General features: G+C 53.3%; 1 protein-coding gene across 1 annotated transcript in view; it reads left to right on the top strand.

Moving 5' to 3' along the window:
- TRIM25 (tripartite motif containing 25) overlaps positions 1-26,805 on the top strand; it is a 453,236-nt gene that overhangs the window by 284,235 nt on the left and 142,196 nt on the right. Inside the window, exon 7 of the mRNA XM_085617183.1 lies at positions 23,017-23,109. Coding sequence (XP_085473309.1) covers positions 23,017-23,109 — 93 coding nt within the window. The remainder of the gene's footprint in view (positions 1-23,016; positions 23,110-26,805) is intronic.

Below are 26,805 nucleotides of genomic sequence, written 5' to 3'. Positions count from 1 at the left end.
ATGGGGGGTTAAGCGAGAAGCCCAGAAACGAGAGAATGGAACGCGACCGCGAGGCTCCAACCCCGGTTCCCTGCAACCGATGCCGCACCGCAGCCGATCTCGCCGTCCCCGCCTCAAAAAACGCCCGCCGCCACTACGGGCCACAGCAGACACGCGCACTGTCTCCCAGCCCCCCCCCCCACCCCCCAGCAGGCGAAGGCAGCGTTACCCAACCCCCGCCGACGAGCACGCGGCAGGGCTCCCGCTCCCGCTCGGAATGCCCCCCCCCTACCTGCCGCTTCCACGTTGCCGGTGCTGGCCGCAGATATCTACTCCTCGCATGTGCACACCCCCATCCACGCGACACTCCAGGCCTGTGCCTGCTGGACACGCCCGGCCGCAAACGCCGCGCCCGGCCGATCGGACTCGCGGTCACCTTACCACTGTCAAGCCAGCCGCCGCGCCGCATATTCTCATAGGGGGCCTCGCAAACTGAGACGCTCTCCCTAGCCCAGCCTGGACATGTCGCTAATCCTCCGACCATCAGCCGATCGACAAATCGGCCTCCGCTACACTTCCTCACAACAAACTTTTCTCTCTCCCTCCTGGTGGTGCTCAGGTGTCAGGAAGAGGCCGGATCCTCCTCTCCTGACACCTATATACCCTCCCAACTCCCGCCCCTCTCCTTCCTATGATCCCACCCCCACCATGTCCTTCCGGTCGTTGCGCGAATTCAACGGGGGAAGACTGGTCTGCGACCTTCACTTCCCCCGGGGCCCGCCTTGGAAGAATTCGAAGTTATCCGCTGGCGTGTGGGGGCGGTGGGAGTGGTTTTCACAGCTCGTCGCACTTCCTCTGGAGTGAGCTCTCTACCACCAGTCAGTCTGCCGTGAGAGGACCCTGGGCCGCAGCCAGTGACATGGACTACCTGCTGGGCCTCGCAGCCCCCTAGTACGAGCCCGCTGTGTGGCCCAGGGTGGGGGGTGCCATTGCTGAGTCTCGCCCCCTCTACAGTACCAACCTGCAGTGAGTGGGCCCTTGGGGGCCACTGATGTCCACGGACTGCTGCTGAACCACGCAGCCAGCTCTATTGCATATTGGTGACTTCAAGTCGGGTCACTCCAAGTCGTACGAACAGCTGCTCGGTCGTTTTGCAGTCCTCTGTGCCACGCAGACCCCTTGAAACAAGTAGCCTGCCGCGAAGGGGACTTGCGTGGACCACACCGACAACTGCCAGGCCGAGCAGCCCCCTAAAAGTACCCTCATGGGGGACGGACCCACGGTACCCGAGTATGGTCTTAAATGTCAAGAACTCTCACTCTTGCTCTATGTACGACGGTGTTTGGGTGTTACAGCACATGCGCTGCCTTGTCAAACCCCCAGAAGCTTTTGCTCCTCAGTGGCGCCCTTATTTGTGAGCTCCACAGTGGATCTGCTACTGCGCAACTTGCGCGTGACCTGATTACCGCTCACCTACGCTGTTTATTTATCACTGAATCCGGATTACTTGGGCTTCCTTACATGCCTTGCGGACTTGGGGTCTCGTGATTTTTCCCTTAAATGCGTGAACAGGGAAACGGGTGTGGGAGGAGGGGTGGCAATTGCTGCTGAAGCTTCAGCAAGGCGACTTTTCAATCTCATTCGTACAAAGTGGGCCTCCTGGCACTCAAACCGCTAGTCTGCACTCCGCAGTGCACCACCAGATGAAATGAGAAATGGATGATTTGCACATTGCAGCAGTAAAACGACGCGGGAGTCCACCTCGGTGCAGCCGACGGAATGGGAAATCTAATCCAGATAAAATGGATTTTGCGAGCTGTAAGTGTAAACTCTTGATTTGTGACTTTTTAGATGGTGAGATCAGGCCCACGTGAAGTCATGTGACGCAAGACAAAGTTGCCGCGAGCATCAGCCATATTGGGAGCTTTTAATAAGAATGACTGCGTGCGCTCCAAAGGCTTGAACTAAAACTTACTTTGACTATCCATCATAAAGAGTTTGTTGCATTTCGCTGAGCAAGTAAGCCGACCCCGAGTTATGCAACTTAATACAATGCGTTTAAGTTGTGTATACTGTACACAATTAAGCCCTCAAACACTTTTACATTCCTTGTCCACGTGTACACGATTGATAAAGCAAGCTTCCTAATGTTTGTGTCCTGCACGAGGACTTGTATTAGTTCCATTAAGGCGAGTAATTTTCATGGTAATAGAATTCCAGTGGTATGAAAGTTGTTAGGTGTCACTTTCCTAAAGCACATATAATCCCCGAAAGATTTCATGATAAAGAAATACCTGAGCGAACACAGAAATCGAAGCCTAGAGAGAAGAATTAATAGAACATTTAGCTTTTTTCATCTCCTGTTTGCGCAACGTGTAGAGAATGTGTGTCTGTGGATGTGCACTGTTCACACTGTGTACAAAATATTCAGAACTGGTACGAGGTTTTATGTATGTGGACACCGTTTGGAAAGTGTGCTCTTGTGTGCGCACTTTTCGAAGCCTGTGTAAACTGTTTAGAGTATGGTTGTGCATTGGTGCGTGCATAGTGCCAATATCGGCCACACTCACCAGCCCTCTTGCAGCAACATACGGGTAGCATAAATAAGCAGACAAGACAACTTTTGGTGGAGAAAATTGCTGCAGGTTTATTAGCATACCAAATATGCCAACATGGTGGGTTATCTTACAGGCGATCCAAAGGCAAGCGGCCCCTCGCTGCCTACCACCTGATGGGCCAACTTGCACCGTGGTCTTAGCCAATCGGTGCTTAGCGGTAGTGGTGAGGGGATAGCCCCTCCCCCTTCCGGTGAAATCTTGTTTCACCATATAACTCACGCCCCCCCTATGAGGGGCGGAGCGTTCAAGCGACCCCCGGTTGTACAGGTTTCCAACCGCCCGTAGGACAGATGGGGCGCCGTCGCACCCCAGGGTCCCCCGCACAGACTTCCTGGGGATATTGGGCCTCAGCACCCTTTGTGCTCCAGAAGAGGGTACCCCTGAGTACCTTTCCGCCTCTGGATCGCCATGTAACTCCGCCACAGCCCTGGGTGTGGCGACCGTCGCAGCCAGGGCCCCCCACCAAGGCCGGCGCTCCTATTTGCATCCCGCTATTTCTAGGGCCTCCCCTAGGACAAGGAGGAACAAGTCCATGCCTATTCTGGAGAGATGTTCCCCATCATCCTCGAAACACCCTATGGATTTCACATAAGCAAACCATGCCTTATAAATCCGAACCCCATTTGTTCGGTGAATTTACGCATCGCGCAATTGACTCTCCTGCGAGCAGCCTCCATTGCTTCCCCCGATCGCGCTCCCTGCCACAGGAGCCGTGGGGTGATCTCCCACCACCACAGTTCACATGTCCCTAACTTATTACTTAATTGGCAAAGAGTGGCTTTCATATCTTGAAGCAATGTCCTCTTGCCTAGCGCCATCAGGTCGTTACCCCCCAGGTGAATCACCAGCACGTTTGGGGGACTCGGCACTCCCCCCAGTCTCTGCTGCAGTTTGTCCAACAACCCATTCCATCGCATTCCCTGGTAACCCAGCCAAGTTATCTCGGTGTTTGAAAAGCCATGCCTCCACTTCCTGCTCGCAGCCCACTGTGCCAATCTGCTGACGCCAGAATGGCCAATCACCCAGACCTTTGTTCCTGGTAAATAAAGAAATGTGATGTTCGCAAAACGTTTATTACCAACACAGCGCGCCATAATGAAACATGTAAATTACACTAACACCACACTCCCGCCTGTACCCGGGAAACCGGTTCCTGCAGGCAAACCAAATAACGTGGCACATGGCCATACATAAATGTAAACAGTAACTTAAAACACAATGCCCCCATCACACGCTATGACCGGGCTGCAGAGAATGCCATAAAGTTTGTGGGCTCATTTGTATGTCTCTTTTGAAACAGTGGGATTGCCAGCGCCCCACTTGTTTGATCCCCTCTGCTGGCAAGCCTTCCTTAAATGCTGTAGTTGCTGCCCCAATTCGGAAGGAGTGGCTGCAGAAACGCTTGCTAGGGTCCTTGTTACCAGATCGCGCCAGACACGCATGCATGATGTGTTCCACCTGGTACTTAGTAAGGGGCGAGCTGTCTGCGTGTATGAAAAGATGAGCGTCTGCTGCCGGACGCAGGGCCGCGTAGGCGGAGAGCAGGCTAACTGGGCAATACCTCCCGTCCCCCAAACTGTGCAGCCAGAAAACCCTGCCCTTGCCGCTCTGATCTGTCTTTGACCTTCGTAGGGTTACTTTGAAGGATTTCCCAGTGAGAACCACATCCTGCCAATTCAGAGCCACCCCAGACTCCTCATTCTTCGCTCTGGCCACCAACTCACTAATGCGAAGTGCCCCAAAGAAAGCCAGGCTGAACGCGGCAGCAAACAATGCTGCCTCAAACTTTGAGTGAGTGGCCTCGTGCATCCAATCTAGCATCCCCTGGAGTGTCTCGAAGTCTATAGGGGACCTGCTATTCGGTGCCTTAGGTTCACTCCTGGCCCACCCTTTTAATGCCGCTCTCACTACAAAAGAACTCATTGGGTCTGACTCCTCCTTGAGTCTAGCGTGGTGGCTGATTGCTGCAAGGTAGCCCGCTATCCAGGAATGGTTAGCCCACAATATGAAGGACTGCACTCTGGCTGCTAAAGATAGATTGCCTCCATCCCATGGGCCCGTCACTGAGCAGAATTTATTCACACAGGATTTATATCTCTTGTTAGTCCCCGGCGCTAAGGATAACTCGCCCAGGCCCCTCATATGTCTCGCCACTTCAACAGGAACCACAGGTGTGCTGGGAAAGGTGTCCCCTCCTCTCTCGCTCTCGGCCATGCCTCCCGGAACCGGTGCCACTGAAAACGAGAGAGAGCATCAGCCGCTGTGTTCTGCACACCCTGAATGTGTTGCGCCCTGACTTCAACATTGTTGTAAAGACAAGCCCGCACCAACTACCTCAAGAGGCACAGAACCAAGGGACAACTCGCTGACTGTGAATTGATGGCGTGCACTACTGCTAGATTGTCAGACCAGAAAAGGACCTTTTGGCCGACAGAATTTTTGCCCGACAGAATTGTTGGCCATAAATGGAAAGCCACCACAATGGGGAATAACTCCAGCTCTGTAATGTTGGACGTGATCCTTTTCCTGTGCCAGGCACTGGGCCATTTCTCAGCACACCATTCCCTGTCTAGAATGGCTCCGAATCCTTCCCTGCCTGATGCATCTGTGTGTAAGGCTAGGTCAGGGCTGCCTGCCCAGGGGGCCCTCCAAATTACTGAACCGTTAAAGTTGGCCAAGAAATCCACCCACATGGCCAGGTCAAGTCTCATGCCTTTACTTAGCTTGACCATGTGGTGCTTTTTTAAGACCCTGGCTGTAGCACTGGCCAACCTTCTGCCAAATACTCTTCCAGCTGGAATGACCCTCGCTGCAAAGTTCAGTTTCCCTAAGAGCCCTTGAATGCTTTCTAGAGTGGCCCTGCGCAACCACAGACTGAATGTGTTGTGCGAGGTCGCGTACCTTGTCTGTTGGTAATCTGGATTCACCCGAGATGGTTTCTAGCTCTATCCCCAAAAAGGTTAAGACCTGGGCTGGACCCACTGTTTTACCTGGTGCAAGGGGGACCCCCAAGTGCCTGGCCAGCTGTTCAAAATCCTCAAGGGCTTGCTTGCAGTCCTGCGTGCCCTCGCTCCCTATGAACAGGAAGTCATCTAGATAATGAGTCACCCCTGCCACCTCGTAGGTATCCTGAAGGGCCCATTGCAGGAAGCAACGGAACGCCTCAAAATAGGCACATGACACCACGCAGCCCATGGGCATGCATCTGTCAAAAAAGTGCCTGCCGTCCAGCCTGAAGCCCAGCAGGTGATGGCTGCTCGGGTGGACTGGTTGCAAGCGAAACGCAGATTCAATGTCCGCCTTTGCTAACCAGGCCCTTCTGCCTGCCCTCCTGACTAGGTCCAATGCCACGTCCAGAGTACAATAAGACACAGAGCAGGTGCCCTCCTGTAGCCCATGGTTGACTGATGCCCCTTCTGGGTAAGAGAGGTGGTGAATGAGTCTAAAAGCCCCTGGGTCCTTCTTGGGCACCACCCCCAGGGGAGAGACTACAAATTTGTCAAGCGGGGGTTGCAGAAATGGATCCGTCACCCTGCCCAAAATCCTCTCCTTCTCTATCTTTGCCCTGACTACCTCCGGATGCTCTCTCGCAGACCTGAGGTTGTCGGCCTCTCTCCTGCCCAGGGGGCCCACGTAGGGGATTTTAAAACCTTCATGGAACCCCAAAAGCAGTGTGCCGCTGTCTGTTGTGTTGGGGTATCATCTAAGAAGAGGCGTGATGTTAGCCAGGCTGACAGGGGAAGGGCCTTTGGAGAAGTGCCCAAGGGAAGTTGGATTGACTGCGGGGAGAAGACAAGTGGGGAGGGGGGGGGGGCTTAGAGATGTTGCACTCGGTAGTGTTCCTGCCTCAACTTTGTTGCCCGCCTTTGACGGCTGGCTGCTTATCCCGCTTGGTATGGCAGGAAACCGCCGTGTGGGGCCCGCCACATGTGCTACACGCATGCTAGAACTTGCAGGTCTTACCCCAGGAGCAAGATCCATTGTTAAACAGGCGGCATGTACCCGGGGGGCACCTCCTGAAACCTCCCCTCTGTCCCCCTCCCCTACGTGCCCCGCGAAATGACTGCTTGCCCCTTCCGTTTGATGGTAATGACCCCTTGGAAGACGATTGTCCCCCCTGCGTATTTCCCTGGGTGCCTACACTTTGCTCTGAACGTGAACCTATATGATCCATCCAAAGCTGGACCTCTTTTTGGTCCCACCCCATCTCCGGGCACTGAGACCTCTTCCGCCTGAACTCCCTGTCATAGTTCAACCATCCAATGCCACCCCACCTCATAGCCTCGTTATGTATGGTCCTGGAGTACTGCACCAAACCTGGTCCCTGTTCCGTAAATTTCTCCATAGTGACGGATGCTAAGATGGAGAAAGCCTCCAGCCAGTTAGCTATGTTCTTCTCCGGCCAAGGCTGATATTTTACTTTTTTGTCATCCTCCTTCGCCCCCATTTTCCTGGAGTCTAACCTCTCTTGTCCCAGCATTAGCAGGGTAAAAATTTCTACAAAATCCCTCCTCCAAATTCCTTCTTTGGCTGCCTGGGACACTTGCCAGGCTAGAGAACAACGCCCAGACAGCTGGGGTGCAGTCGTTACTTGCTGTACCAAGTTGGGCAAGGGACTGGCTGTGAGAGTAGTCGTAGTTTGTAGTACCAAGGTGGGCAAGGGAGCGGGCGAGATGGAAGACAAAACAGCTGTGGCCCCCGAACTTGTATTGACAGTCATAGTACTTGGGCTGGCCGCAATGGAGGGGAGCGAGACGGGAGTTGGCGCTGTGCTAAGCACCCCAGACGTAGGTGTAGGTGGAATGCCCACTGCCGGAGTATGTCTAACCTGCCCCCCTGGCTCCCCCGCACCTCCTGCCCATACACTTGTTGCCGCTAAAGTGGCTCCTTCCTTAGTGCCCCCACTGGGGCACAAAAGTGCGGGGCTGGTGGACACAGAACCTGCTTGAAGCTGAGTCATGAAACTGTTCATAGTGTCCAAGAGTTTGGCAAGCTTATCCCTAGTGGCGTAGTTACCTTGGGCCGCGGTACTGTCCCAACGGGGTAAGTGGCCCCGAGGGCGTGGGCGCACCCAGCACTGCAACGACCTCCTTGGGGGCTTGAACTGGCCTGCTCCTGGGTGGTGGCAGCGGATCTGCCGGGAAATCCCTGGACGTGGGTTTGCGGACCCGCTTGGGCCTAGATGGGCCTGCCTCTGCACCGGGCTGTTGTTCCGCAGGAGGAGAATCTCCGACGATCCTAGAGTCCTCCTGATCGGGGGCGTTCAGGATGCCATTGGCCCATGCCAGGCCTTTGATCTTGGCCATCTCAAAGAAATTAGCCCACTGTGCGTCCTGCGAATTGCCCGGCATCGTGTCGTCCACCTGGGATCTCTCCGGAAAAAGGGGGGGGGGTGAGCCCTGGCTATCCATGGCGACCTTCGACTCCACCCGGGGCCCTCATCTGAGGAGATAAATTTATGGGATCAAAACATGATACTGCTTGGTTGTTTATTGCGGACACCTCAAGCCCCCTGCTTCCCCAGACGCTCCTTGCCCCCCAATCCCCTGTACTTACTTATTGTGGGATAGCGGGAGTGGACCTGAGGCGTGACGCGCCCGAAGGCTGCTCAAAGTATGCCCTGCGTGTGCTGATGAAGTGGGTGTGCTGGGGGGAGAAAAGGAAACGTTAGCGGTGGACCCTGGTGCGCGAGCGAGACCCTAAACGCCCGCCCCCATAGATCCTGCTGGTCCCCCGTGGGACCCGGACCCATCTCTTCTGATTCCACTCGAAGGTGTGATCCCTGACCAATACCTGTATCACAAGCTGTCCAACCTCTTGCGTCCGACCCCTAGCGACGTCGCCTCCTTAATAACTGTATAACCTGGAATAAAGAAAAGATTCATTATTGCGCCCTGGACGAGGCCAGCGTCCATGACCCCAAGTGCCCTGTCGCATCTTCGCTGCAGGCCCGTGTCCCAGGACCCTGCTGCGGCTGTGGACCCCTCGTACCACTGTGCAGCTGTCCCCAAACGACTGACAGCACCTGCAAAGGAGACACGTTAAAAAACGCCCATCAAATTGTACAATATGCTATTGCGTCCCACCACTATGTCCATCCTTGGGGGGGGGGGGGGGGGGGGGGTGGAAGCCAGGCGAGCGTTATTAGCCCTGCCCTGCCCCGCCCCCTGCATTAGTCCCTTCCCATAAATGCCCATGACCAAGCACATGCAATAGCGTCCCTATAATACAAGTAAATAACTTTTGCTTTAAAAATTCACTAAAATTGCAAAAATCGCAATTTTTAGGTGAAACCCAAATAATACATTGCTACCTGCCTTAAGATCCTAGTTTGCCCAAAATATTGCCCTGAACTCGTTGCAAGGCTGCAGCATCCTGGTGTTCCCATACAGGCCTCCCATCCAAGTACTAACCAGGCCCGACCCTGCTTAACTTCAAAGCAGGACCCTGAACGTCCAAATACATGAGGAGCCGGCTGCGTGTAATGCACGTTGACTAGGAAAACAATTGTGTGCAAAACACGAAATAAGTACGTTCATAAAGCAGCGAACATGCTCTGCTGCGCAACGTGCCTGCTGTGTGTTGAAAATGACTCTGGTGTATAAAAAATCAACACACTCTCGCGGTAACTTGACATACTACCTATAGCTGTAGGCCCGCTATGTGACACACACCCCTGGTTCCAAAGCGTTCCCGGACATCTCCGCCGGGTCTCCGTAGGTGGGGGGGGGTGAATGCGCGCCCAGATGACCGGGCTGCAGGTCGGGCCTAGTCCCGGGTAACACTAATTAACCTAGCCCCACATTTCTGTAGCCCCCCCCCCCCCCGACAGGGGCCTGCAGGAAGCTGAGAACACCTCGCGGCATGGGGGCGGGGAGGAAGCCTGGCAACCTAAGGGTATGCCGCTGTGTGGATTCCGGTCAAAATCGTCAGAGAGGCTATTCAAACCCCCCCCCCCCCCCCGGGCAACAAAACCGCGCCCAGCGGGGCAGCGAGGTCCCGGGCCATGCTCCGCTCGCTCCCCCCTCGCCAACGCTCTCGTGCGGGAGACATCTCCCGTGTGTGGGACGCACCGCGCTGGTCCCCGGGGTGGCGAAGGGACCACACCAGACTGCACACGGAGCCAGGGGCAAAATGGAAATGAGCCGAGAGCTAAGGCCCGACCCCTGGAGCGAGACCGCAGACCAAAAAGGGCGCAGCATGCGGGATGACTAGATTCCCCAGCGTCGAACTGCCCCAAGGGAGCGTTGCCGGGGACCCTCACTGGGGCCGGGGAGGAGGTGGAGGTAAACAAGGCCCGCAACCCCCAGCCGCCACCGTATGACGACTGGACTATGACCCACGCCTCGGTGCCCTACTCTACTTCCTCGCCACCTGAGATCTCACCCCCCCGCAACCTGCTGCTACTGCAGACACTGCGAGCGCTCTGACACCTTCGGTAAGTCCGCGCTAAAAGAATGCATGTATGAAGGCCCACCGGGGCGGACAAAGCGCAGGCTGCTCAAAACAGCTGGAGCCCCACAGGCCCGACCCCATCCCCATCGGCACACGGTGCCTGGGGCAGCCCATCGCTGGGGCAGCCCATAGGACACCTGAGGGAGCTGCCTAAACTACCCCCCCCCGCCCCCACGAGGCGGCTCGCGGCCTACCCGTGCCGCCCTGCGGGCAACCCTTATGGGGATGGAGGGGGGGGGGTGGAAGCATAAGGTGTGCACTCACCGTGCCACAGATCTCGGCAGCTCCCACGGGACTCGTCGAGTTGGCGTCAGGCGAGGGAACAAAGAGGCCGTCAGGGGGGCGGGGGAGGACAGTATACCTTTCCCCGACCCCCCCCCCCACCGGCCGGAAATGACGTGCAGGGGGGACCCCAACCGGGGTCTCTGAAAAACACTAGACTGCCCAGTGTGCCATCTTGTGGCACTTGAAGGGCTGCCCTCTTATGAGGGTCCCCTGCGAGGACAGTCGGTCAGCCCGCATGTATGCGGTATAGTGAGCGTATGCACACCGTTTACAGTGTGTGTGCTCAATGGTCAGTTGTGTATGTGCTTAGCAGGCCCGGTTCTAGCAGGTGGGCCAGGCTCACCCAAAAATGAGCCTGGCCCACCCAAACAGGAGCCTTGGCCCTCGCAGTGAGGGCTTGAAGGTTGGCGCGCAACGCCATTGGGCTCAAAGTGCTTCAAAACCTCCGTTCCCCCCCCCCCCTCCCTGTTCGTGTGTGTCAGCCCAGCTGAGACAGCTTCACGGGCACGCACACACACAGGCAGTTTTAGAGATTATCGCAGCCGTGCCCGAGTACTTCACAGGTCTTCTTTTTTTTTTTTTTTTTTTTTTTTTTTTTTTTAAACCGTTTTTATTGCAGAATCACAGGATTATCACTGTACATACATTACGGGTCTGCGCCTCAATCACCTGTGCCAGATCTTCGGTAGGCTAGGATGCCTCCGTACACAGCTTATTAGCCCACCTCCCGGAGGCCAGGCAGCGTCAACAGGAGGGACAGCGTCCCCGATCGACCTCAGCGGCTAATGTCGTTGGCTTACTCATAGGATGTCTACTTTCCGCTTTGAAATGTTTTCTCCCCCCCCCTCCTCCCCAACAAAACCCATCCCCTAATCCTAACCCCGAGTGCTCTCGCCCTCCCTCCCCACCCCAACAGTGCTCTCATCGACGCCTGGTGGAGGCTCGAATAAGTGGATTCGGGTACTTTTGTGTCGTGTTTACCTATCTACTGTGTGTGTGCGACCGGAGTAGTCCGGGGGCTGCCCTCCCCGTCCGATGGGTCCCCTCCGTCTTCATTCTCACTGTTGCGCAGGGCCTGCACCATCACCTCCCACGCCGTGGCCGCCTCCAATGCCTTATCATCCTCCCTACGGCTCGCCAGCTGGTACCTAAGTGTACTTTCACTCGCCGCCCACCTCTGCAGCTCCTTAAGCCATCTCCTATGCGTGGGACCCATCTTTGATTTCCACAGTCTCGTCACTTCCCTTTTTGCTAAGAGGAGGCCCATATCTATAAATCTACTCGTGGTTTTGTTCTTGGAAGTGTGTGGGAACCAGTGCAGAACGCAGACTGCTTTACTATAGTGCAACTCCCTGTCTGTTACCTCAGTCAGCGTCTCGCACACAGCCTTCCAATAATCACTCAGGCGGGGGCAATCCCACAGCATATGGCCGAGCTCCGCTCCCACCGTGCCGCATCTAGGCACGCCGCCCCCTCCGCCCCGAAATATTTCCGAATTTTGCCCGGAGTAAGGTAAGCTCTGTGGAGGATATAGAAGATATAGAAGTGGATCAGTTGGAAGCGTGCATTTCTCGTACTCTTTCTGGCCCTTCTAACCAAGCCTGCCCACGTAGCATCGGGAATCTCTGTCTGTAGATCTTCTTCCCATTTTTCTTTCAGGGCTGTCAGCGGTTGTAATGTTTCGCTCAGCATTCTGGAGTACAGACAGGTGACCGCCTTGCGGGTGCCCGCCGACATCATAGCGTATTGGCACGCCGCAGACGTAGGAGGCTCGCGGAGCCCCTCCCCCCAGTACTCTCGCATCGCCCCAGTCACCGCCGCGTGCAGCGGGTAGTCCCCCCTCGGAAGGTCGAACCACTCCCGCAGCGCTTGATAAGGGAGCAATTCCCCCTCCTCGTATAAATCGCCCAGCATTTGGAGACCCGCCTCCTCCCATACCTGTAGGCTCGACCAATCTCCCCCGTGCGGGAGCGCTGTCACCATACCCAACGGAATCTCCGGTGCATATGGGCGCCGCCCCCCCGCCCGACGCTGCGATCGATTCCAACATTGTCGGAATGTCTGTTCCTCCATAGTCAAGTCCCTAAGGACCAAACGCTGCTGCAGTGTAATATACGCCAGCACATGGCGGGGAGTGCCCCCCTCCCTGTCCTGCTCCGGGCCCCGGTATACTCTGGCCACCTCCTGCGTAAAGATCTGAAGCTGCGCCGCCAGATAATAGAATTCGAAGTCCGGGACTGCCAGGCCTCCCTCGTCTTTCGGCCTGGTCAGAGTTGCCAACGCGATCCTGCGTCGTCCCGAACCCCAAAGGAACGATACCAACAAGGAGCGCAGCTGCCGGAAAACCGGACTCGGTATCCACACCGGGAGCGTGCGGAAGTAATATAAAAGGCGCGGCAAGGCGATCATTTTCAATAACGAGACGCGTCCCGTCACCGAGAGTGGGAGAGTGGCCCAAAAGGCCATACTGCCCTTCAGCGCTCTTATACAGCGACCCACATTACCCTCCAGTATATCGGGAGTGGAGTGGTATATATGGACCCCTAAATATTTGAGGCAGTGAGGCTCCCACTTGAGCACTGGTTGGACGTCCGGCTTTGGGCCGCCACGGCGCAGCGGGAACAAGCGGGTCTTGGACCAGTTGACCTGCAGTCCCGACAACTTGCCGAACTTCGCTAGAAGCCTCTTCGCGCCAGTCAGTGCGTCTGCCGCGTCTTCCAAGAACATAAGCAGGTCATCAGCATAGAGGGAAATGAATTGCGGAGTCCCCCTGTAGACCAGCCCCCGTCCTGGCCTCTATCGCGAGGGGCTCTATTGCTAGCGCGAACAGCAATGGGGAAAGCGCGCACCCCGTCTGGTGCCGCGGCCCACCCGGTACTGGTCAGAGACAAGAGCGCCGATCAGTACCCTCGCCATCCCCGAGGCATAAAGGACCTTCGTCCATCCTATGTATCCCTCCCCGAGACCAAAGCCACGCATGACTCTGTACAGGTAGTCCCACTCCAGGCTATCAAAGGCCTTCTCTATATCGACCGACAGCACGAGCGGTGCGCGGACTCCCTCCAGCGGATCCCCTAACAAGCGGATCAGTCGGCGGATATTGGCGGTGGTATTTCGTGCAGGGATGAACCCCGACTGGTCGCCATGAATCAGCCTCGCCATATGCTGTAGCAATCTGTTTGCTAAGATGGTGCTCAGGATTTTATAGTCCGTTGTCAACATTGACAACGGCCTGTAGGCCGCTAGGTCCGAGCCCTCTCGGCCCGGCTGCAACAGCGGGATCATCAGCGCCTCACGCATGGACCGTGGCAATCTCCCCCTATGCTTGGCCTCTCTATATACCTCCTGAAGCCGTGGAGCCAGCAGGTCCAGGTACCGACTATAAAATTCAATGGGCAATCCGTCCAAGCCCGGGGTCTTGTTCCGCGCCATGCTTGCCACCGCCCCCTTGATTTCCACTAGGTCTATTTCGCTGCCCAGTGCCTCCGCCTCCTCCCGCTCTGTGAGGCAGCTGTAGTCCCTCCAGAAAGGCCTCCGCGTCTTCGCCCCGCCCCTCTAGTGCGCTCTCGTAAAGTGTCCCGTAGTAGGAGCAAAAACTGTCCAATATGTCCCCCTGAGTAGTGACCGTGCCTCCTCCCCTCCTCTTAATGGCCAAAATCGGTTGGCTACGCCTGGTGGGATTGGCCAGCCAAGCCAATAGTGTGCCTGCCTTGTCCCCCTCAGCGTGTGCCCGCACCATAAATGCTTTGTAATCATAGCTCCGGAGCCGCTCCACTTCGACCGCCACCGCCTCTCTAGCCTCGCACACTGCTTCCTGGAGCTCAGGATGACCCGGCCGCGCTATTTCCGCTTCGTGCAATTTCCCTTCTGCCTTGTCCAGATCTCCTAGCAGAGTCTTGCGCATGCCAGCGTACTTCCCGATACAATGGCCTCTAACCACCACCTTGAATGCGTCCCACTCTAGCGCCCTGGCCGCCGTGGAGCCCTCGTTCTCAGTAAAATAGTGTACAATCCGTTCCCGCAAGGCCGCTCGGAAAGGCGGGTCCTCTAAGGTATCCGGCCTCAGCTGCCACAGTGGGACCCGCGGGGTCTCAACCATCCACTCCAGGGTCATTAATAAAGGGTTGTGATCAGAGATCGTGTGTGCCACAGTTTGAAGCACTGTCGGAGAGCACAAGAAAGCGTCCAACCTAACATGCAAGTCGTGTAGTGGTGAATAATAGGAGTAATCCCTCGTCTCTGGGTGCTGCGTCCTCCAGGCATCTGTCAGTTCCCACCTCCCCTGCCACTCGAGTCTACGCTTCGCTAACCTGTGGACCGGGGACGTCCGCAGGGGCGGGTGTGACCTGTCTAACGCGGTGTCTGCGATTGAGTTGAAGTCCCCTCCCAGCACAATGGGGCCTGTCAAGTAGCTGGCTAGCTCCACGGACAATTTCGTAAAGTAGGGCCCCTGATCCAGATTGGGTGCATACAGACTACAGAGCACTATGTCCCTACCCCTGAGTTTGCCCTCAACAGCTACGTACCTGCCCTCCGGGTCTATAATGTGCCTCATCACCTGAAAGGGGGTGCCCGCTCGGATCCATATCAAAGCTCCCCTCGCAAACGCGGAGTAAGCTGTACTAAACACCTGCCCTCTCCACCTGCGCTGCAGTGCGATGCCCTCCTGCTTCGTTAAATGCGTTTCTTGCAAGAGCGCGATCTGCACACCCCTGCGTACCAGGTACGCGTGAATCTTGTGTCTCCTAGCCATAGTGTGGAGTCCCCGCACATTCCAGGTCACACATTTCACCAACCCCACATTAGCCATGGTCCCACGTCAGAGGCCACTGCTTGATACCCCTCCATGTCCAGCCGCGTTTGAGGGCACTGTCCCACCCCTCCCCAAAGAAAACCCTGATCCCCCCCCTCCCACCCCTTCGCCTCGAGCCCCCCAAACTACTCTCGGCCCCTCCCCCCCCAGAATAGGACCCAACTTCGGAGAAGCAGCCCCCATCCAAACTAGAGTAGAGCAAACTCGCTCAACCAATCACCTAAACTGCAGTCTGCACTGCAGTGGCCTTATGGGCCTCTAGGAAGTAGCCTGGTACCGAAGGAGGCTACCACAGTCCCGTCCCCCCGCCCCCCACATCCCCTATAAACACTCACGAAAACCTGAGCATCTTCTTCTGAATGTGTCCACCTCGATAGGAGTTGGTTCCCCAGTTCTCAAGTGCTGGCCCCCCGGCAGAGCCGTCTCATTAGCCTTCCACAACTTCCCCCCGATGTCTGCAGGGTCACCACGGGGCCTCGGCCCCCAGTCAATACGGAGCGGTCAGATTCCGAGCTCGTGCCGCGGCTGTCCGAGCCCGTCCCGCGGGATGACTGCGTCGCCACCTTTCCGGACAAGTCCACCACTGCTTTCAGTGCCGCTCTCCTCTCTTCTTCCGTTTGCGAGTCCGTGGGTTTTCCAGCCCTCTGTCTCGTCTGTCGGAGCCTTCGCGACTGCCGCATCGGCTGTGACCTCCGCGCCTCCGCCGTTCGGGCTCCAGCCTCGTGCGTTCTGGACTTGTATGTGTCCCACCACGTCCAGGCCTCCGCCGCGGTTGGGAAGAAGAACGTCCTGCCGTCCACGATGACACGCAGCTTGGCCGGGAAAAGGAGCGAGTACTGCAAACCCTCTGTTCTCAATTCACGCTTAAGTGACAGGAAGGAGGCACGCAGCTTCTGAGTTTCAAAGGTATAATTCGGGAACATCGTGACGCTACTGTTGTCCACCTGGAATGGCCCCGCTTCTCTGGCCCGCTGCAGCAGCCAGTCTCTGTCCCTGTAGTGCAACAGTTTTATCACCACTGGGCGTGGAGGTTGGCCCGGTTTGGGGGGCCTCGCCGGCACTCGGTGCGCCCTTTCCAATGTGAAGAAGGGCGAGAGGCCCTTCGGGGCCACCTCGGAGCGCAGCCAAGCGTCCAGAAATCCCACCATATCGGCCCCTTCTTTGCGTTCCGGCAGTCCCACCAAGCGGACGTTGTTGCGACGACTGCGGTTTTCAGCGTCCTCCGCTCGCCGCTCCAGGACCTGTATGCGCTCCAACGCCTCCACCAGGCGCCCCTCCTGAGATTTATGTGCCGGCAGTATGTCCTGTACTTGATCTTCCACCGTTTTAACTCGGTCCTTCAGCTTCCCATGGTCCGCCCTCAAAATCCCCAAGCCCGATGCCACTTGCGCGATATCCTGCTGCAACGCGTCCTTCGTGGCCGCTATGGCCTCTAGGATACAATCCCGGAGTTGTTGCAAGTCCGCAGGGCTCTGGGCTGTTCCGTCTTGCGGCTCCGTCCCGGGTGCTCCTTCCTAACCTTTGGCCTTAGGCTTGCCCATCTCGTCGCCTCTCTTGGCTGTCGTGGCCAGTGCACCATCCAGACAGGGGCACCACCGTCTCGTCCTCCGCTCGCGGGGCGCTCGGGTATCATCTCCTCAGGCCAGGGGGGTTCGCGATCCACTGGGCCCACGGGCGAGTCCACTTCGACTCCCGCTCGCACACCCCCTAACTGCTCACTCCCACGAGCTCTCCCAGCACAGCCGACGTCAGGGGCCACCGTGCTTCGTGCGGCCCCACACAGGCGCTTTCAACTTCGCGGTCTCTCCGGATCGCCGGTCAGCGGGTGCTCCAAGCGTGCCTCCTCCAGGCTCTCCCCGGGCGCCAGCCCTCGTCACCTCAGCTCCCCGGGCACCCCGCGGCCCGGGCACCCTTTGTCTCTCGTGTTCCTTCCGGGAGATCCCTTGCCCTCGGAAAGCGTCCGGCTCCTCCCGGTCTGGTCTCCCCCACTCAGGCTGTCCTGGGGTCACCAACCCCTGCGTGCGCCGCTGGATCTCCAGGGGGTATAGGTCGTCGCTTCGGGGGTCCCGGCCATAAACTGCAGTGGCATCTCAGTGGGCACTCCAGATCTCGCCGTCTCTCCCAGCCCGCAGGGCCTGGCCCACAGCAGCAGCGTGCGATAGGCGGCGGCGCCCAGATCCACCTTGGCCTCGCCCGCGGATCCACAAACCACCACACCCCTCGGGCCGTGTCTCCGTCTGCACACTCGGTAGCGCCGGCAGCCGCTGGGACGCAGGGTTTGGAGCCAAAGCAGCGCCCGGATCCTCAGCTCCCGATCCGTCCTCCACACCGTCCCCTCTCACCGTGCACCGGAGCGTAGTCCGTCTCGTCACCCACCGTCGGGGGGACCTCAGCGGGGCTCTTCTCCGCACAGGCTGTGCCCTCGCAGACTTCACTGGTCCGGCGGCGTTCCACCGTTGCGGCGCTCGGCCCCGGCCGCCATCTTAGGGTCTCCTCTGTTTTACGGCGCCCCAGGCTCGCGGCACTCCGGGACGGCTCAAATCTCCCGAAGCCGCTCTGGTTCCCGTCTCCTGAGGTGCTGCTATCTGTTCCGCCGCCAGCACCGATGCAGTGGTGCGGCTCGCAGCAGATTTCGTACGATTTAACAGGATTTTCGTGGGGATCGGGTGCGGAGCTCCGAGCTCATGCCGCCATTCCCCTCGGCATCCAAGCCACGCCCCTTCACAGGTCTTTAAACGAGGCTTTGTTTATTTTTTCTCCCCTTCATCTCCACCGAAAGGTGACAAATCCTTTGTTTGGCACTGGTAACCTTTGCCTACTGTTCTGCTGCGTGGATATTTCTTTTTCTATGCAGCGCAGGAGAAAAGAAGTTTGTTTATTCCTATTCACCTTTCCTGACCCCTGTTGCAGCTTATCACATCAGGCTGTGACACAAAGTTTGACTAATGGAGTAGGTAAGAGAATGTGTTACTAGTTTTTCTTTTTAAAATCTGCACAGGCCCAGCAGGACACATACTTCGTGTGTGCTTCATTTGAACAGTTTGTATCATTACCATGGCCGATGCAGGATAACAGTAAGACAGTTAAAGATGCCCAGATAACGCTGGTGATTAATGATCCTGCTGGAGAGCAATCATTTGTCTGTTAGTAGTTTTTAAATGTAGATGAACTGTATTTTATGTGGAAGCTCAGTAGGTTACTGCCTTTGTCACAGAGAGCCTTGTGTTACTTGCAGTTCAGAAGTTACTATCCTAACATAGGACAGTAACCTATGAACTGTCTTCAAAGGGCTCCATACAAACATGAATGGTATAGTTAGAACTTCGCTTTTTTTGTTTTGTGATATAGTTAGAACTTCCCCAGTCTTTCATTATTCTAATGTTGCTAAAATGAGTATGTTTGGGCAGATATACATTTTTGGCAGTAAAGCCGACCCCCATGGAATACTCTTTAAATCCTGAGTTTGTGCTTCTCCAGAAAAAACCCTCTTAAAATGCCCACCAGTATCGATGCCATGTGATTCATACACCTTGTAATCCTCATTGGCTTATGTGACATTCCCTGTAGACTGATTTACATACTTGTATGATTCATTGTCTCTGTATAATGTGTGCGTGGTGTTAAGTACTGACACACACTACACTGATATGAGTAGTGCTCTACAACAAATGAAATGTATATGGGAGAGGGGCTACGTAAAGATGTGGGGCACTGTTGGGGGGTGGCAGTGAGGGAATCCAAGGAGGAGGTAGTAGGAGGGGCTATGGAGCGATGAGGGGCACTTGTGGTGTGTGGCAGTGAGGGAATCTGAGGAGGAGGTCAATAGGGGGGGCCATGGAGGGATGAGGGGCACTGTTGGAAGGTGGTAGTAAAGGTATTTACGGAGAATTAGGTAATTGGTACGGTGCCAAAAAAGACATTCGCATCAGCGCTGAAGCCGGCCCTGTCATGGCCTGTCTGTTTTTGTTTATTTAATTAGCAGTCGGGTCATAAGGTCCACTGTGGAACTCACTTTAAGGTGCGTGCTAATTATATTTACTGCTATATTCAATGTTTTAGGTTTGAAGGTGATTTTACTAATGTTTTTATCGGGAAAAATGAAAGTGGAGCCCGATGGTGCCTGATATGGGGCTGGGGCCCAAGGTCAGCTGTGAGATAAGGTGCACTGTAGAGGAGTAGTGGATAATCAAGCCTGTAAGGAAGTGCGTTGCAGAGTACGGGGTCAGGTGGAGGTAGTAATGAAGAGGGATTCTCCCTGAAGGCTCGGACAGAGTGAGCCTTATACTCCCACCTCAGAAACCTCCTCTTCCCATCAAAGGAACATTACATGGAAAAAACACTTTTTGAGAGTGATAATATTTAGAAAGAGATTTGGAAAAGAGTGCGTTTTACTGGGCCTTGTAAGACTAAGAAGAGATAAAGGAGGGCCCTGAAGCAGGCCTGCCTAGACATATATGCGACAAAACGAGCCCACAGTGGCCCACCCATATGCACCCTTGGCCCACCCAAATAAAAATTCCTGGAGCCGGGCCTGGTGCTTAGGTGTGTGCTGTTTAAGGTGTGTACTCGCTGTTTAGAATGGGGGCCGTGTTCATAGCCAGAGTACACTGTTTAGAATGTGTGCGGGTACGATTGTGAGTGTGCGTGCGTGTGTGCTGTTTATGGTTTGTACGCACTGTTTAGAATGGGCACCGTGTTTAAAGCGAGCGTGCATCGTTTAGAACGTAGTGGGTGTGTGTGTGTGTGTGTGGTTGGTGCTGCATTCGCTCCCTAAGCTTAATAGGCTGGCGCTGTTAACATAAACAATTATTAAGAACGAGTGCGTGTTGGGTACAAAAGGCTCATATTTATTGGCCATTCCACGCACGCACCTCACCCAAAGCAGCTCCATGTGCGCCTGCGGGCCCTCGTGGGTGAAGGGCAGTGACCCGGGGGCAAACACGACCCAGCGTAGGGCAGTCGTAGCCGGTAACTGTTTCATTTTATTTTAAAACCACACTGCAGGCATGGGTACCAGAAAGAGCTCAGAGCTTAATTTGCCAGCCGTTGGCACTGCGAATGCTGTGATTTCCTAGTGCCAGGCCTGTGATGATCATTCCCACTGCGGCGAGATGCGCAATGACATTTTACGATTCAATCTAATGGATGAAATTTGAGTTTTCAGGTGTTTGTGAAATTTGTGTGCCTGTTTAGGCAAGACTAATTAATTTGATTACATTTGTGTGTGAACTATGGTATATCGTAATATTTGAATGAATTTATAGGTGACAGTTGATTGTAGGTATATGGTGTTCAGTGTCTGCCATTTATTTCCCTAACTCTTCTGGTCTTTACCCTTCAGTACCTTCCTAACTCGTCCCTCCGAAGTGTGTCTTAAACACATCAATTCGTTTAATCTGGGCCTTGGAATCTGAGTTCAGGGGTAATTCTGAGGGCTCCACCATGTTGCTTCCAGTAATGAGACCTGTACATCAGTCCAAATTTTTGACTTACGTACACATTTCTGAGCGGCTACGGGAAGGAACTTGTTTTTAGAGCTGACAGGCCATTTAGTAAAAGCGCGGGCACTCTGCCGGTAAAGCCCGCATGCTCTAAAACCACAGCAGCCTGAAATCAGGCTCGGCCATCTGTTCTACAAGATAAGCCGCCTAGCATTCTAAAAAGTAGCTGACAGGGTAGCCGTTTAGCCACTTGGCAAACAATCCTCCGAGAGACTCTTTCACACAAACCACACATGGGGCAGTCACGCACAGGCACAATATGCCCTCCCACCCCTCCCCCCCCCATCAGCATACGCAAAGATTGTCCTGTATAACTCATAAAAATGAATAATTCAATCGTATTGCTTTATTAACCTTCCTGCTTCCTCAAGTTTGCTTGAAAATGCACCATTTGTCCATTCTTTTTTACAAAATGTTCTCGTGGGGAGAACCCCCACTGCACTCCCCTTAAGTTGTTTGGGCTTGCTCCCTTGCCACAGTGCAGTGCGGCAATAATTTTACACCTCACCACTTTCAAATGTCGCCAGCCGCCACTGATATTGATGTTGACCTCACAGCATCCCCCAGAAGTCCCTGGTCCATGAATGTCTCAAGATATAGGGCTCCTTAGGATAAGGAGTGTCTCCACTCGTACCTGAAGCAATTCTTAGCAGACAATGGGGAATCAATGTCCACAGCTCCAGTCCTATAGGGGCAGGAAAAGATTATTTGAGACAGCTTCTCATGAGAGAGACTGCTATAAATAAAAAACAAAATGCTGACAATCGAATTTGTATCGGAAGAGGTTAAATTACTTACTGACAAATGTTCTAAAACACAGTCACATACTGATCTAAGGGTGTTTCTTCAGGTTAAATCGGCTTTAAAGACCTATGTACTACAGAGGTGGGGAAGTTGCTTTTTCTTCTCTGACAGACATTATGAGCGGGGATTAACTGCAGACAGGTTATTTACTATGCAGCTTAGCAGGTAAGACTATTCTGGCTCAGAGTAAGCATAATGGGGAACAGCTTAACCAACCAACAGTTATCACTACAGAATTTCTGAATTTTTATGAGTCCGATACCTTTACGATAGTTATCCAGACTGGGAAGAGAAGAGACCTTCTTTAGAGCCCTTCAGCTGCCACGGCTGACTGCAGATCAAACTGACGTGTTGGAAGCGGTGATCTCTGTTGAGGAAATATCTGCAGGTACAGATGACATAGCGAGCAACAAATCTCCAGGAGAGGATGGATTACTTATAGAATTCTATAAAATCATGAAACCTACGATTGACCCGCCACTGGTCTCTGTGTTTAATGAAGCCCTATAGGAGTGACACCTGAATGCAGAGTTTGTGAGAGCTCTGTATCCATACTTCCTAAACCAGACCGGTATCCATTGGAATGCTCCAGTTATCGCACCATTACTTCAATCAATGCAGATTTTCAAATACTGGCGAAAGTCCTGTCATTTACAATGTGTTACCCTCATTTTGATACATTCGATGCTGGTGAATTTTGTGCCCAGAGGATCATCAGTCAGTCATTTGCGGACATTTTCTCATATACTTTGGCAGATTCAGAAGGAACTGGATGAGAAAATACTCTTCTCCCTGGATGTGCGGATGTGGGAATGCTGTATGGTACAGACATACTGGAGTCAAATTTGGAATCTCTTGTCTCACACATTGAACATACCGCAGAACTACACGACCCCTCCTGTTTCATATCCCGCTGGGTGTCCACAGCTATTTTGCATCTGTGGAAGACCAACAAGGTACCCACTCTAAAAATGTTGTTGGAGAACCTGTTTGACGCAGCGCCTTTGAGAAGTTTATTTACAAAATGAACGACAGATTGCCGCAATTTGAAGCTGCATGGTGTAGTTTCCCCATTAGTCCCGTTAAACGCTACTCAGGGATTGAATTCGAACTTTTTGGACCCTGCCCTGTCTTCTCTTGACCTGGGCTGCCCCTAGTTGCCCCGGTTCCACCGCTCCTTTTCTAGCTTTGCACATTCCACTTGTTCTGGAACTTTGGCAGGCTTTTCTGTTGATGGAGAAAGAGCATGGCTGCAAGGTGCAAAAGGCATTGATTGAGGATAAATATGTATTAGCAGGGACCCTGTGGGTAGTTATTGAATGAGTTCAAAGCTTATGTGTAATGATGGCTTGGATATTATGGGTGTTTGACTGACTAACTTTTATATTGTTTGTCTGTACAATTGTTTACAGTATATTTTCTGTGTCTTACAGAATGTTTTGTTCTTGGATGTGGATAGTGATGAACATGCCAATAAAGAATTGTTAAAAGTAATGTTATTGTTACAGCAGAATAAGTTGTTAGTCCAAAGTTGTACTGACCTGTCGTGTGTTTTTAACAGAGGAAAGCCGGTCAGCCAGCATGCCACCACCACCACTTTTCAAGAAGATCGCAAAACAAACCCATCCAGGAGGCAGAAACAAATCTGCGACAAGTAAGCAAAACCCAGTAGTTAGAGGGGTTATGTGTCAAATTGAAAACTATGCAATGCCACATCTCTGCCCCTATTAAAAAGGTTTTACATTTTAGTTCATGTTCTTTTTACTTACTATATAAGGGTAACATAGGTTCACATTGAGTGGGAAATTTGAGCTGTTCTTGATGTACACCGTGTCGAGATTAAACCGCATAGAGAAAGCTAGATGCTGGCTTTTGTATATTAAAAAGCTTGTTTCAGTTTACACACAGGTGTGTAACTTGCTGGGGAGGATGTGTGTAAACCAAGTGAGATCATTTGTACTGCAATACAACACAGGGAGGGTAGGTCACGGGAGGAGGTGATGAATGTAAGTTGAGACTGCACAGTTCCATAAGAGGGGGGAAATGAGAATAGAAAGAGAAAGGATAGAGTAGATGGAAAGGCACAGTGCAGTTTGTAAAGAAGGAGGAATCGGTTGCAATCAGCGTAGGAAGATAAAGAACGAGTAGTGGAAGAGGGGTAATACAGCAACGGCAAATGCAAGGGAAAGCAGTTGGAGCAACAGGAATGGAATGTGCCCTGGGATGCAGATCTGTGCGTCCTAAGATGAGCTCAGAAAATGATGTTGGGGGAAGCTGTTTGCTGAACTGGAGGTATATGTGTCCCTGTCTTAGCGGAGACGGCAGCACTGTGGAGAGTTAACTAGGTCAGCTGCATCAATCAGCAGCTCCCAGTGCAATGTCACTTCAATAATGTCATGCCATAGTGGCTGCTCCAGTGGCCCATCACTGCAAAAAACATATCCCGGTGCAATATCACTGCAGTAGGGGCAACTCCAGTTGTGATGTCACTACAGTTAGGGCTGCTCGTGGTGTGCTGGCACCTCAGTAAGTCCAGTTCTCGCTGTGCTGTCCCTGGAGCAAGGCAATTGTTTGTGGGATGCCACGTCACTAGGGGCTGCTCCCAGGGTGTTTGTCATCCGAGCAAGGTCCTTTACAGTTAGTCCAAGCTTTGTCTTACAGTTTGCGCACAGGGCTAGCATTGCTGAAGGTGTTGACTATCAACAATGTTTTTTTAATACTTTAATTTTCATAAAGTATACAGTGGTTCAGAGTTTGCCTTGGAGGCTGTCATGGCGACATCAATTCAGCTATTCCATTAATGAAATGCAGTGTTCGAGGCATATGAGCTGCAGAATTCATACTTTTGCATAGATTGCCATCTGGTGTTGGGCTCGAATGATTGCAGTTTGTTGTTGTCTTGGAAGAAGTCTTTGTAGTCACAAGATAGGTGCCTCGTCCCTTGGACGATAGTGTGCATAGGCATCGACTCCATCCTCAGATTGATTTTTTCTGCCATCGGGTTAGGATGTAACTTTGGCTCCGGTTTGGTATCGTGTTTCAAAACCTTTTAACTAACAAATCATCACAACTCGAACTGTATTGTTTTTGTTGACGCGCTAACTCAAACATACTCGATTCCGGTCGTCGACGCAGGCCATTGGTTCTATTGACGCCACTCGGGCCTACGGCTAATGGAAAGGACTCCCATTTTAAAAATGCCCCCAGTGTGGAGCTAACTTTCCACACAGCGGCCACCACAAGGTCTGCAACAGGCTGCACAGGTGCCAGAAGACCTCTTCGATGAAGGCCCTGACGTTCCAGAGGCAGAGGATTCGGAGGAGAACGACATCGTATCCGAAGCTGATGACTATGACTCCAATGACCACATCACTCCAGGTCAACGAGTGAGTACAACTGCCCTGTCCCTACCCCACCCGAGAAAAAGAAGGCTCCAGTCAAAACTTCGCCTGAAGGCCTTAGTCATGACAGAAAGTAAACTTCAGAAGCCCCGCCTCCAGGCCCGGCCCCAAAGACAAAGGAAAAGCCTTCTGGCGGCTCACGACCAAGCAAGCCGCATATCGGTGCCCAAAAAACACAGTCGGTACCGAAATCGGGAATACATCCTACTCTCATTACCACCGAAAAGGCCTCGGCATCGAGCTCTTCGGCACTGAAAGACCAAAAGGCCTCGGATCCGAACAAACCCCGAAAACCTTTGGATCCGAAAAAGATTACCGACTCGACATTGAAGCCGAAGGAGCAAAAAAACACTTCTAAGGCTCCAGAGCAGAAATCAAAACCACGTTCGGAACCGAAAAAATCGGCATCGAAAGGAGACACCAACCGGGAAGAATTGTTTCAACCAGATCCTATTGATCCGAAACAAAAGACATTGCATATGCACCCTAAAACAGGCCATATTGTCAGTCTCCCAACAAAGAAGAGGAAACTAGACACCTCACACTCTCCTGAGGTGCTTTGAAGAGAAGACACTTTGCATCTTCACCCCTACAACCCTCTTCTCCTGTTCTTCCTACTAAGCCTTTATCTCCTGTAAAGTCTCCCATACACTCTCCTAGACTCTCTCCACTCTAACCACCACCACAGGATGACGATGACCTAGGGGACGGGGTTGGACATAATGACCCTTTAGATTACCCTGATGATGACACTCCTATACCACAGGACACATGGGCAGATTACAATGATCCTGCAGATCCTCCAGACCGTCCTGATCCAGAGGCATACCCAACACGGCCATCTTCCCCAGATTACAACATAGGGTTTAATCAGCTTCTTGATAGGGCCGCCCAATATCATGGCGTACAAATGCATTCAGACCTCATGGAGGAAGACTTCCTGGTAGATACTTTCCCCAGTCACAAAGGACAATGCAAAGATTGCCCATGCTCAAAGGTGTCATTAAACACGCACCAGACCTCTTCAAAGACCCTGTCCGGACCAGAATTCCCGATCCTCGCATTGATAAAAAATATAAACCCGCCCCCAATGATCCCACGTACATTGAAGCACAACTCCCTCAAGATTCTTTGGTAGTGTCCAATGCAAGGAAACGTTCCAATGCTCAAACCTTTGGTGATGCTCCACCTCCAGACAAAGAGTCTAAACTACTAGAAGCTTCAGGCAAACAAGTTGCCTCCCAAGCAGGTAATCACTGGAGGATAGCTAATGCGCAAGCACTGCTTGCCAGGTATGATAGGGCTCACTATGATGAGCTTGAGGACCTAATTCAGCATTTGCCTGACCAATACAAGGCCAAAGCCCATGATCTGGTCCAGGAGGGTAAGTTGATTACAAATGCATCCATTAAATGTGCCCTCGATGCAGCAGACACCGCATCTAGATCGGTCAACACCAGTGTCTTACTACGCAGACATGCATGGTTGCGCATTTCTGGTTTTAAACAAGAAGTGCAAACTACTACCTTGAATCAGCCGTTCGACCAAGAACACCTGTTTGGCCCAGCTGTAGACACAGCTTTAGAAAAAATGAAAAAAAACACGGACGCTGCAAAATCTATGGGAGCATTACAGTCTCCATCAACACGAAGCTCCTTTTGTCGCTTCTTTTATAGGGGTGCATCCAAAAACATCAGCGCAGACACTGCTTCCTCTTCCTACAAAAGCCCCACACAAACATCCCCCAACAAGGGATATTTCAGAGGTGGGTACAGGGGAAATAATAACAAAGGGAGAGGCCGAGGTAACAACAATCGTACCTCCCCCACTATCAAACAATGACTTCCCTCCGATCCCTCCAGACCATTCCACTCCGGTCAGAGGAAGACTCTCACAGTTCCTACCTTTCTGGAACTCCATCACTACAGACAGGTGGGTAAGACAAATTA

Source organism: Triturus cristatus, chromosome 7 (assembly GCF_964204655.1).
Source record: "Triturus cristatus chromosome 7, aTriCri1.1, whole genome shotgun sequence".
Taxonomy (NCBI): Eukaryota; Metazoa; Chordata; class Amphibia; order Caudata; family Salamandridae; genus Triturus; species Triturus cristatus.
The sequence above is the reverse complement of the archived record's forward strand: the minus strand, read 5'-3'. Positions and strand labels throughout refer to the sequence as shown.